Consider the following 13,634-nt stretch of genomic DNA (forward strand, 5'->3'; position numbering starts at 1 on the left):
CCATACCAAAGTGAGTTTATTGACATTCCTTGAAGGTGGATGACGGGAAGAGAAAGCGAGGCCTGAGTTTCACGTGACATTTCTTTTGTTGATGTAAGCAAAATCAGCCCAATAATGTGGACTTCTCCTGCTACTGACTATAACAAAGACTTTTGAACAAAATTGTTTTCGACATTTCCTTAGATAAATAGGAAGCTGCAGGAAGTAGGCTAATGGAACAACAGTTACGCTACACACTACCTCTAGGCACCTTTTTTCCACTAGAACAAAGGGACTACATGTCACTAACAGGAAAATAACACTTTCTCTTTCGGACTTTATGATGGCTGGAACACCCATCCCAGACTGGTATGATATAGTATTGCAGTCGTTTTAATAATCAACACTGAAATATGTGATTAATAATAATCATAATAAAGCACCACATTTTTATGTAAAGTTCTAACTACTTTCATTTGAAAGTGTTTCGTCTTGACTGGGAAAACATTTGCGGCAATTGAGAAATTTTCTGAACCCAAATTTTGGACACATGGTTTGACATATGGGCTGATGGAGCAATTGATGTAAAACTATTCTAGAAAACTCAGCTCACTGATTCGCCATACACATATATTCACTGTTAAAGGACATGTGATCACATATTAAAAAAATATTAGGATCTCACACATTTAAAACTTTCCAAAAAGTCATATCTTTCTCTCTTTGATGACTTTCTCACCATCCTCCCAGTGTTTGTGCTACAATAATGATCATAGTAAAAATCTTTCACAGTCTCTGCCAGTTTATATAGCAAGGTACTCAAAAAGTTCATGGAAAATGTGTGTTAGGAAAAACTATTTATGGATTTCAAAAAAGGTTTTTTTTTTTTTTTGTTCGCACCAAAATAAACTTATCTTTCAATTGTTTTCCATGAGCTTTTTTTTTTTGAAGTACTGTCAGACATAGGAAATTATAAAGAATTCAGCAGATTTAGACAATTTCTCTTTTTTCTGCAATTTCTATTTTTGATAATCTTCATATTAGAGAATAAAATGTTTGCAACATTCATTAAAATACTGATATCTCGTAATTTTCAAAAGTACTTATTTAAGTTATAGCATAAATTTTTTCTTACGTATTGTTCTTATCTAAGGCCGTTATACTCTCTCTAAATCTAACTCTAAAAAAACGTTTAATTGACTGTGGCCTATAAGTGAGTAGTTTTGCAATTTGCCTACACACACAAAAAACTCATGTTTTAAATTAAAAATAGATGGCCGATGGTAACCAACTGGTCTGCCTTACCTGTTCCTGTTGAATTATATAATATAAGGCGGTTCATACCTCCACCTGGTAAAATTAATGGAATAATTTAGCTCCATAACTACTTCATTATATATACTGAAACATGAATTTTAAAATCTACATATTATATATATAAAATGAAAAATAATTTTAAAATGTAACTCACATGTGAGATCACCAGAATCTCTCCATATTGTTTTCTGAGCTCCTCTTGTCTTTGCTTCCCTTGTTTTGGGATTCTAGGCAAGGTTATAGTCACATCCTGGGGCCCTGGGCAGCGGGCCTGACATTCTTTCGTTGTCACTGACATCAGTGTTTCCTCATGGAGTTTTGCACTGTCCTGAAACACTGGTCAGGTTAGGCTTACTTGGATACATCTGGAGCCATAGCCTTGGTGCTGTTGCCAAATAAGGACAACTTGGATGAAAATACATTTATCCCAGGTTACTGATCTATATAGAATTTGTAAGACACCACACTCCTCCTTTCTATGGCAGAAAATATATTATTAATAGACATTCATATCATTTGTAAATCTTTCCAGGAGCAGGCTACCTCGTTTGTAATGTGTACCAAAACAAGAGCACTAAGAAAACAATTGAATGCTTGATAAAAATGAGTATTCAAATTCTGAAGACGAAAGCGGCCTTCCATACTCAGGATGTTGTTCAAAGAGTTAAATTATTCACGGAATGCTTGCATTATGATTTTATAAAGAAAGAACACATCCATTGGAATCTATTACTTTCCAAATGTTCAGCGGTGTCCTGAATTTTGCCAATCCCTCAATTTCTGCAGCATATAACCTACATATTCCATTCCATCTTGGTAAATAGTTCTCCATAACAATAATAGAAGGCTAAATTTCTGCCATACACACTCCCTGGTTGACAATGGGTGCTTTGCAGTACAAGGGTGCTGCGCTTTGCAAATAATTCTGAGTCAGAAGATGTTTTCAGAGTGAAAGGAGCCCAAAGAACGCACTGTCCAGAGACAAACTGGTCTTATGAGCCTCAGAGCAGGTAAACCTTGCCTTACATTTCTTACACGTTCCCCTTGTTTTAATACATTGAAAACAACAATGTGAAATGTAAATGCTGGAGTCTCTTCAGCTCTTTTCCCAGTGAAGAAAAACACTTTCATTTATGACATAATTCAGACAACATGGATAACAAGACTACAAAAATAGCAAATGACTGTTATGATTGGGTTTATTTGAAATGTAACTGAGATGTTAAGCTGTCTTTGGAGCCTGCAATTGTGTTTCTGAGAACACAAAATTTTCCAAGATATATATACATATATATATGTATATTACTTAATACTAAGAGAAAATGAATATTTTGACACAAACCAATGTGCCTTTGGGGTGCTGCGTTTCTTCCCCAGGAAGATTGGTCTGGAGGAAGGAGAAATGATCTATTGCCCTTGATCCCCAACAAGCACCATCACTCTCTAATCTCATGTCAGTGCGGTCCCAGGACAATCAGATGGGAAGGAACTTAAACACCAGGATTGGAGGAAAAAGAAAAAAAAAAGAAGAAGACACAATAAAGATCAACATCAAAGTTGAAAATAAAGTTTGTCAAGCAAGTAGAATGCGACTTTAACAAAAGTCATGAAATTATCTATACATTTTTTTTTTCTTTTGTGAAGAAAAACTGTCACTAGACTGTCAAAAACAAAACAGTGCAGAGACCGACATCCTTCCTTCCTCACTGCCATTGGCTTTACCACATCCTCTGCAACACCACAGGAGTTGAGGCCTGGTCCTTCCGACCGTGTCAGCCGAGGTTTCCTTCTTGGCCATGTGCACCTGTTTGTGCTTCTTGTGTGGTGAATATTCTGAAGGGGTGTGCCCCCTCTTAGACTTCTCCGAACTCAGGTTGAGCCTGGAATCCCCACGATCATTGGACTGTATGGCAGCAGCAGGTGTCCTTCTTGCTATTGTTAACTGTGAGAAGTGTCGTATTTGCACCATACGTCTAGGCTAGTTCCAGCTGATGAGACGGATGTCATGCGTGATCATGAGTTGAATGTATAAAAACTTCAGCTTTGCCGCTGCTGTCCCTTGGATGGATGGTACGCACAGGAAGGAGTGTGGGAAGAAAGCAAAGTGTGGAGCAGGTGCCGAGTTCTGGAGCTGGTTGTTGGAAATTACAAAAAATGGTGACTCTGCTCAGAAGAAATGGGTGTATAAAAGCTCGGAATACTTAATGCTCAAATTTCCCCTTAAATGATACAAATGGAAGTAAACATTAATTACCATTTGGTCAGATGTAGCATAACTTGCATTCATATTTCATTGTTGGTAATGGAGGTATGTGGAGTTATACACAGACCTTGAGACAGCTGTTTTTAAATATTGCATACAGGCTAGCAGTTCATTGAAAACAGAAGAGATAAGCCTGAAGGTTAGATCTTAGCAGAAGGCAGTCCCTCATGCACAGCTTTTGTCAATCCTGATTTGGTTTGGAAATAAAAATCATGGAATACCAAAAACAAACAAACAAAGGAGAGTTGATTAAGGGAGAGGAGGATGGGACATTATCTCAGAACAGGTGATGTGACTGCTGGCAGGGAAGTCATTAGGCGAGGCTGTGTTTCCTCACTCCAGTCCAAAGGTGCTGGTTTCTTCCACTGCCGTCAACAGCTTTTCATACAACATGGAGTACGAAGGGTATGGTGGAAGATCCAATCGGTTGAAGCATGTGTGTGCCCTGAATGGAGAAGAAAAAGTTGATTATGGAATTTGTTTCAGTGAAACAGCTGATGCTGAACATACCCGTGACTTGGGCTGAAGCTCTGAATCAAAAAGGAGTGGGACCAGGATTTTGGATCACGATAAAATGCTGTGAAGCCTTCTGTGTATGAATAGATGAGCTGAGGAAATGGAATCGCTAGAGATGAGTGGCTTGCCCTCATAAGCAAAGTGCACTACATTGGAACTCTAATGGTAAACTAATGGTAAACTCCATGGTAACATGCAGACTTTGCGATTGCAGTACGTGATGGGTTGAGCAGGGTTTGGCTCCTCAGACTCATGCAAGTTGTTTCAACTCTGAAGTTTTAGTGTTGAAGGTTAATGATTGAGGGTGGATCGCAGAGGTGGGGGAGGTCTTTGGATCACTCAGGTGTGTGTCTCTGAAGGGTGGTTCTTGCAAGGCATTTTGATCATCAAAGTTTGAGTTTGTCGTAGGCTTTCTCTTTCCTGGCTCATGATGTAATCATGGCTGCTGTGCTTCCCCATAATCAGCCTTCATTATAAGCTGGGCTACAGAGCTGACTTCCTATTCTATAACTTCAAACTGCAAGATTAAATAAACCTTTTCTTTCTCAAAGAAGCTCCTCTGCAGTATTTAATTTGGGGCAGCATAAGTGGACTAATACACTGTATGAATGTAAACATGGCTTAGTGAAGCGGACAGAAACATAAATCGTATTAAAGGATGATATTCCCAAGTCTCCTTGTCCAGCTCTGCTATTTGGGCCTACATAAACTAGTGGACCCAGGACGCCCTGGAATTTTCTGTTTTGAAATAACTTGTATGTTTGAAAAGGACTGCGAGCAACTGAGTGAGTGGATGAGAGACATGCATGAATGAATGAATGAACGAATGAATGAATGTTTGTTTTCTCTCCAAATGCCTCCCAGGGTGTTCACTAGCAGGAAGCGGGAATCAGAATCAGAACCATGAATCAAACCCAGGCACTCTGCTATGGGCTATGGATGGCTCCAGCATCATCCTAACATCGATGACAAATGCTCACTTCTGAGACTTAATTCTTCACTCAGATTTGCCTAGGGACAAGTCTGACTTCCCCAGTAGCATCCACACAGCCTCAAGCTTGAGTGCTGCATTTTCAAGAGAAACTAAGAATGTGACACAATCCTCCACAGGGGCTTGGAGCATCCTCTTGCCACCAATCCCGGAGGTCTCTTTTACTTTTGGTTGTGCTCACACCACAGGACATTCACCAGCAACTGCTCTATGCAAGCACTATCTTCCCTGCCACACCGCTAACACATGTACCAGGAACACCTTTGTGCATCTCTCTAGCAGTGAATATGCGAGGCTCAGCACACAGATCCCTCCGGTGGATCCTCAAATCACCAGACTAGCTGATCTATTGGGAGTCGGTTTTTATGGGAACTTTTGATGTTACTGAGCCTTATTCCCAATCAAAGGGAAGGTGGATGGGTGCAGCTCCCATTTTCCAAGATGCCCTTCCTTCCTAAGTAGGAGTGATCTGTTACAATGGTGTTTGGAATACCAGCCAGCACAGAAAAGGATTCCACAAGATCCCAAATGGTAAAATAAATACAAAACTAAGTCTAAACTCTATTCATCCTAACTTTGGAATCTTAAACTATTTAAATGACAAGCTCCCTCCAGGGCTCTGTACTTGTCACACCTCTCACGGGGCATCTCGGGGAGATGAGGAAGATAGAGTGGATAGCACATTTTCTAACCAGTGAGAAGCTGGAGCACCTGCTGCGGTGTTTGTCCACCAGGCATTCATCTACCGCCAGCTGGTGGCTTCCTCACTGTCCTTCACTGTTGCCCTTCACCTGCCCCTCCCTACCTCCAAGGGTGGGCACAGCACAATACAGCATCTGGCTAAGCTTGGCCTGAAAGCACCCAACTGGGAAGAAATGTAAATATCCAGGAATTAGCAGAGTTCTCAGGTTATCTGAATCCACGCATGTCCACATTGGATTAGCTCAAATAATTGAAACATTTGATCTATATATATTCATTTGAGTGAAAATGAAAAAGAACTGCATATTTGAATAGTATGTTGGGTAACACTGACAGTAACCAAATTAAATAAGGCTCAACAGTTCCAGATGCACTTCCAGAACCAACCAAATTGATTGTGAGATAGATAGGAGTATTAGCCCATAGCACCTAAACAGAAGGTGCACTAGTTACTGTTATGGGCATTTCTGGACAGATGCAGCTAACTCACTCAAATTCTGCTTTGTCGGCAGAGTGAATGAACACAATCAGATCACGCTGTGGTTCCAGATTCCGGAACATTCTGTTTCCCCCAAGTGTGGATCTGACAGCACAGAGCGCCTGCCTACCTCACTCCCTGTACACTAGATTGGCTGACGTCAGGCAGGCGTGGACAGTGGGGAAGGCATGGCACCAGGGCTTGGAAGACCTCTACTCTGATCCCAGTCCAGCCACACTTCAGCTTTATGACCCTGGGAAAGTCTGTTAAGCTTCCTCAACCTCAGTTTTCCCACTTGTAAAATGGGGATAATGATATGTGCTGTGTACACCTCAGAGGGTTATTGGCAGAATCAACCATGAAACACACATAAATGCCTTTCATAAGCCGTGACTCATTAATGAAACATAGAATTTTCTTAATAATGCAGCCAAGATCATGGCAAAGACTTCAGGGACCATGTCATACCAGAGTGACCTAAGATTCTGACTTTTTTTTCACATGACCTATTGCAAAGTGAATCCTCTTCACCTCATCCTGTGCAACTAACGATCAGGAGCCCCGCATGGATCTTCTCAATCACACGGTCAGATTCCACTGGGATGCAGATCTAGTGTGCCTGCATTTGGAGCAATGTTTGACTTGGTTGGTGCCCGTGTCACACTGTATACCCTTCTAATATGTACTGTCTGCATGGATGACCTCTCTGTGCCAGCCATTCCACCCCCCCTCGCCTCCCCAAAGTATTGATTCAATTGTTAATCCCTTGTTTGCTGCTGGTTGTTCAGGTATGTAAGTTGTGCCTTCCCTTCAGGCCTAACTGCAGCCTCCTGGTCTGGCTGTGAAGCTCATCTTCTCCAAGTTTGTCAGTAGCCTCTTGGTTCCCAGATCCATGTTCTTTCCTCACCAGCTCAAGCTTGTCACCTGGACTTGACTGGTCCTCCCCTTGCCTATCTGCGGTCTCTTAGTGGGCGGACGTTCTCTCTGTGCTCCCTGATGGTTGCCTCGGGCCTCCTGGGGAAGTGTTCCTCTCTCCTTGGTCACCGAGAGCTTTTCATTGAGCCCTGATAGCTGGGAAGTCTGTCCATCATATCCTTGGTCCTTGCCCTGCATGGAAACCCCTCAAGTCTCTCCTTTTGTTTTTCTTTACCCTGTCTCCACACTTCCCTGTGCTATATCTACTCTGATCTAACATCTATGCTTCTCTTTTCTTTCAAGCCCTTCCTGTTTCAATTAGCAACCTTTTTCAAGGTAGGGAAACTCCACCATCTCCTTAAGCTTCTTTCAGATGCTGTCTCATGTCCTTCTCCACCCTTGTGAGTGGTAACTTTCCCTTGTTGCATATTCCACAATGTGGACGTACCTCATTCTCACTCCTTTTGTTAGTTCCTAATCATTATTTTGCAACTCCTGTTTGAAAATTTTGGTTTCTTAGATTCTCATGATATTAGATACTTAAAAAAAAACTATAGGTTTTGATAGTTATTTCATTTTAGTGAAATGGGTTAGAGTACAAACTAGAGTGCGTTGTGGGTAATCAGATGAAGTACTGTGCTGAGGAACACATGCACACGAGTGAGGACCTGTGTGTGTCCTGGGCTGTGGTGTGATGGGTGTTTGCTTCTGTAGGCAATGGTTTAAACAGCTTGAACATCGCGATCTAGGTGTACCCACATCCCCTCTGATTCTGTGACATTCTAACTTAGGACATTTGCTAAAATCTCTGGCACAGAGCTAAACTCTCCCCTTCCACCAGATCATGCATCAGGAATGATTCATCTAACACCTTGGCCTCAGCCCCAGTGACAGGCCCACCTCTCCTACCTGGACTAAGATGGTATGGGAAAGGCTTTACCAGGCACTGTACAATTATGGACCCTAATCAGTATGCTCAAAGATCCCTTTTTTCTTAATCCTCTGTCACACAAATTTTAAAAAGTGAAAACTGGAGCTAAAGTAAATATTTAATGTAGCCTGGGCTATGACCAGCTTTCACTGTGACACTATCTGGCACCTGTGTTAGAGAAACCAGTTGCCTTTCCTGTCTGTATATGGAAGAGCTGGGGAAAGGTCAGGCCAGGCCACCTGCCCTAGGTACGGACCTAGTGCACTGTGGCCCACAGCGTTTGGGAAGCCCTGAGTCACTTAAATCTGCTTTGTTCACCTGCCAGCCTCATAATTTCCTGATGCCTACATGTGGCCTGGTCAAGTCTTTCATCTACTTTTTATCCTCAACACATAGGTGATATCTTAAAGGCTCTTATGTCTTGAGCACATGTTTAAGGGAGAATGGTCAGAAGTCACTATTCAGTGGATCATTTTACTGCCCTCTTAGTTGCTTTCTTGGAGCCCCCTTGTTCCAGGATAAAGTCTCTGTTCCCCCCAAAACCCATGTCCTGGACCAGATGTGAGCCAAATGTTGACCTCATAAGCTGTTTGGCCTAATAATGTGAATATATATTTCAAAGCTCCCAATACAAATATGTAAATCACACCGATTTTGTGACCCCGAAATAACAAAAGCAATGACTCTAGTTCCCCATAGAATCAAACAAAGACTGCTCAGCAGTATCTTTTTCTGGTTGCCCACCAACCTCTTTCTCAATGGCATCCCCTGTGATGTCATCAGGGATATCATATTTTCCATACTGGCTCAGTGATCCTTCCTGAACCTTCCAGAACATGCTCATGCTGCTCTTTCAGCTTGGAACTCCCCCTTGCCCTACTTCTTGCCTCCCAGTGCTCACCTAAGAGCCAGTTTCTTTGTGGTGGCTTGCCTGGGCACCTCAATCAGGATGAGGTCTTTGTTCCATATTCTCACAACACAGCATGTTAGAAGAAGATAATGTTTTCTTCTGTTTGTTGAAGCTGTATTTATTCCTATAGAACTTATACAGAAGTAGCTCTTTAGTGCTCCTAAGAGTCACCCAAAGTGGCCTAGAAAGAACCCAGGAAGTGTTGGGATTAAAACTCATGGCATGGGGAATTTATTCTATAAAATCTGCTAGAGTCCCAGTGCTTCCTTTTCCACAATTGGTCTCACAAACCATTTTCTTGACAGCTTACTACATAGAAGACATTTAGTGACCAAGAGAGATCGACATGATCTCATCCTCAGGGGTCTTCAAACTTGGTAAGGAGCTATACCACATGTATGATTGCACAACCATATAAGTGATGTGCTGGACAAGGGCATATATGCTGCTGTAGGGTTTCCTGGGGCTTCCTCCATCTTTACACCACTGTCCTTACCTTCCTCCTCCCCCAAATCAGACATTCCTCCTGAAATTAAGTTTTGTCCTGTACCAGTTAGAAACCTTCCCATAACTGACACATGCAAAGAAGATGATCTTGATAAGAACGTGGTCTTCACATATCTCAGACACTTCTACACCTGTTACTAATAACTCAGATAATAATACCCTGAGTGCCAAGAAAGAATTCCATCCCCAAGGCTAAGCACATAACCCAATGCACTTTTCCCTCCTCAGTGGATTTCCCAAAGGTTGGCAGGACCTCTGTACCTGGGGAGAGATGTAATTTTCCCCCACTTCTCTATGCAGAAACGCCGGAGCCCATTGCTTCCTCGGAGGGCTGCAAAGCCTTCGTAGGGCACGCTTGATGTTCCTGTGACAAACTGAAGTAATCTTAGCCTTTGCTCGTTATTGAAGCGCTCTACTGCTGCCCAGAACCAGCGGATCACAAGATGTCCATCGTGATAACCTGGACAGAGCAGAGGGAGGGAGAAATGGGGAGAGATGGAAGGGAGGAGAGGAGAGAGATGGTGAGACATGTACATCAGATCAGAGACCATCAGACAGGGAACAGCTGCTTCTGATATGCTCGTCTCCCCAGGGAGGGATGGCCTTTAGACAGATGGACCTCATACCTTCTGTGTAAGGTTGAATTTTACAACAAAAGATGAATTAGAACATAGCTGTTTCACAGAAGGATGTTATACTCTTTGCAATGTTCTCGGAGACCTTTGCTTTGTGGTTAAGCAACTGCCTATCTACTTGAAATGACTGTAGACTGAAAGTAGAAAGGTTTGGGTAGAGATAAGCCCTCTAAGCATACAACACACCATCCTGACTTCTGTTCTGGAGGTCTGAGGCTTCTTTATGGCTGAGTGCACCCCAGGAAGATGAGTGAGGCCATGGGTGTCCCCAGTTCACCCTCTTGCTGGGGATTTTTAAAAATATTTTACAAGAAGGAAAGGCTTTGAAGCCAAGACTAGAAACCTTTGAGAGAGAAGATGGGTAATGCAAATGATGTTTCAGAAAGTCAGATTTGACAGTGTGCAAAATGAACTGCACAGAAGGGTTAGAAATGATATGCTGGAGAGACCACAGGGAAAAAAATGTGGCCAGCTAGGGTGAAGGTAAAGAGGGTTGATTCTACAGGAAGCTGGCGACCCTTTCCTGATAGCATGTGAGGCACTCAGGAGCTGGCCCATGGAGGGGTGTGCCCTGAAAGCTTCTACTCTGAGTCAGGCCAGGGATGACTGCAACCGAGGGAGCATTCAGGCTCACAGGTGGAGAAAAGCATGTGCAAGCACCTGCTCTCCATGGAAGTGAGGCCAAACTTTCTCTAACCTTGAAAAGTGATGAATGATACAATTATAAATATTCTATACTTATATACATATATGTACATATATATGGCATATATATTCAGTTATAAAATGCAATGAAGTACTAACATACCCCAACACAGACGAACTTAACCCTACCTAGAAAAGACATCCATAAAAGGCTATACTTTGTATGCATTGTAAGCCTTACTATAGTTTTATATTATTGCATGAGCCTTGTTAGTGTGTGTATATATATATATATATATATATATATATATATATATATATATGCGTATATATATGGTGCACATATATACATATAACAAAACAGATATAACAAAGCAGGTAAATGCACAGATACAAAAAAAAAACACAGATTGATGATAGCTGGGTGGGAAAGAGGAGAATAAGGGAAGGGACAGTCACTATTTCTTGGGTTCCCTGTTGGGGTGATGCAAGTATTTGCAAAAGAAGCTAAAAGTAATGGCACAGCACTGAGAATGCACCAAACTCCATGGGTTACTTCCCTTCAATGTCGTATGTCATGGTCAATTTCACCTTCAACTGAGAACCCTTTAAATAAAATCCCAACCGGTTCTTGAGGTGGTTGTGTTACCACAACTGGTGCCCGCTCACCTCCTCGGTACTCAGTGTTATTCCGCCAGTCATTTAGGTCAATTTCTGCGGTGCCAGCTATCACCAGCTCCAATTCCCTGGCATCGAACACAGACACGAGCCTTGAGTCCACAACCTGAAAGAATACAGATCTTGTGACCTGAAACAGCTTAAGCCTCAGCACGCAGGCCTGAGCACACCACAAGCTGTGCTGATGATCATGATCTCCGTGCATTAAAATGGGAAACTGACCACCACATGCAGTATTCTGTTTTCAATATGTAATCATAGTTTTAAGAGATTTATTGATCTATTTGAAAAACAGAAACACACATGCATACACACAGATCTCTCTCTCTCTCTCTGCTGGTTCCATTCCCAATGGCTACCATAGCTAAGGTTGGACCAGGCTCAAGCCAGGAGCCAGGAGCTTCGTCTGGGTCTCTCATCTGTGTGACACTGGGACATCTTCTATTGCTCTTCCAAGGCCAACAGCAGGGACTCTAACTGGTACCCATATAGGATGATGACATCACAGGTGGTGGCTTTGGCTCCTATGCCACAGCATCAGCCCTCACATCGATTCCTTTTTGAGTTCAAGATCATTCTGGTGTCTGAATATTTCTATCCCCCTCAATTTTATGCTGAAATTTTCACCTCCTTTTGGGTGAACAGCCCTCATGATGGGCTCAGTGCCTCTACTAAGGAGCACACATTCCTTCCACAATGTGAAGGTACAGGGACAAGTTTCAGCAGACACCTGTCAACCAGGAGCAAGTTTCAGCAGACACTGGACCTGCTGCCACTTTAATTGCAGACTTTTGGGCCTCCAAAATTGTGAGATATATGTTTCTGTTGCTTATAAACTACCTGGTTTAACAACTTATGGTACTGTGTGACAGTGCCCTGAACAGACTGAGGAAATCACCGACTTAGACATTTTACAACACAGGCCTTCATAAGCTGGAAATGTCATCAAGATTCCAGGCTTTTTCCTTAATTTCTTCTAAGGGTGATGTGATAAACAAGTCTGGCTCGACTTCCTGATGCCACAGTGAAGTTTCCAAGTAACTTCATATTTGAAACGCAATGACTTGGCCGCAGTGACTTGACAGCAACTACACATCACCATTTCACTTAAACTCTGCTGTCTCATTCTCATGAAATTTTCCAGGACTGGACACTGTATATCAGAGTTACGGCACTTTTGTTTCCGCTCCTCTCCCCTCACTTGCGTTCTTCCTCCTTGAAAACTGTGGCAGGATCAGCCTTCTTAGGGCTCAATGCTTCTGCTTGGCATCTTGTGCCAGGTGCAAACGGGCACCTACAGCAGCACCTCCCTGGTTAAACCAGCAGTAGATGGGATGGTTGCTGATGTCCTGCCCCAGGACAGCAGGGAGAAAGAGCCTTGGCTCAGGATGCAAGAGCTAAGAAAATGTTTATGGCCAGGTGTTTCTAAACTGGAGAAATTTAAGCCCATCATTTTCTGTACATGAAATCCAGTCCCTGTCATTGTCTATGATTTTACCACTCAGCCTGTATTACGCTACACGAGATGATTCTATAAGAAAACATGGGCAGTGTGCCACCTCCCCTTCACTTCCCTCAGACTTGGTTCTAGTGGGCAAAAGGAAACATGCTCTGAAAGATCCAGATGCTGGGTCTTTCAACATCTGGCACACAAGGATTACTCCAACATCAGTTTTTAGTGAGAATTTTTCATCAATAAGAGGTATTTGTAACTTCTCAACCATCTACCCAAAGCAGGTCCCATCTGCCCTCTGGTGAGGAGAGCTGAGCCCCTTGCCAGCCTGGGCTAGTGCTCTCCTTGCTCCTCACGGGCATGGTGCCGGCTCCTCTGGGGCTCCCTGAAGAGCGGGCACCTCACACTGAAGACCTTGTGCACATGGGTCCGGGCCTCACCTCATAGAAGCCCCGCACCAGTGCCTCGGTCTGCTGCACCACGCCACGCTCCACCCGCCACTTCACCATCCTCTCGATATACTCTTTTTTGTTCTTCTCTGTCACCTGCGTGTTGGCACCTCCTGACTTCAGCTCTCTCTCCGTGACCTAGAAGGAAAACCATGAAGACCAGGGTGTTTGGCAACTCAGCTCACCTCCCAACGACACCGACTAACTCTGGCAACAGGGCTTGATGCCAGAAATGCTCCTTGCACAGCTTCAGCATCATTACCTC

General features: G+C 43.0%; 1 protein-coding gene across 2 annotated transcripts in view; it reads right to left on the reverse strand.

The window, feature by feature from the left end:
* The window catches only part of HECW1 (HECT, C2 and WW domain containing E3 ubiquitin protein ligase 1), a 273,623-nt gene continuing 259,989 nt past the window's right edge, over positions 1-13,634 (reverse strand). For both annotated transcript variants that reach the window (XM_040964952.1, XM_040964953.1), the window contains 4 exons: positions 13,361-13,507; positions 11,459-11,573; positions 9,771-9,969; positions 1-4,004 (listed from right to left, as the gene is read on the reverse strand). In XM_040964952.1, coding sequence (XP_040820886.1) covers positions 3,893-4,004; positions 9,771-9,969; positions 11,459-11,573; positions 13,361-13,507 — 573 coding nt within the window. In that variant the 3' untranslated portion in view covers positions 1-3,892. The remainder of the gene's footprint in view (positions 4,005-9,770; positions 9,970-11,458; positions 11,574-13,360; positions 13,508-13,634) is intronic.

Source organism: Ochotona curzoniae, unplaced genomic scaffold (assembly GCF_017591425.1).
Source record: "Ochotona curzoniae isolate NIBS_2020 unplaced genomic scaffold, NIBS_Ocur_1.0 scaffold_3835, whole genome shotgun sequence".
In the NCBI taxonomy this organism is placed as follows: domain Eukaryota; kingdom Metazoa; phylum Chordata; class Mammalia; order Lagomorpha; family Ochotonidae; genus Ochotona; species Ochotona curzoniae.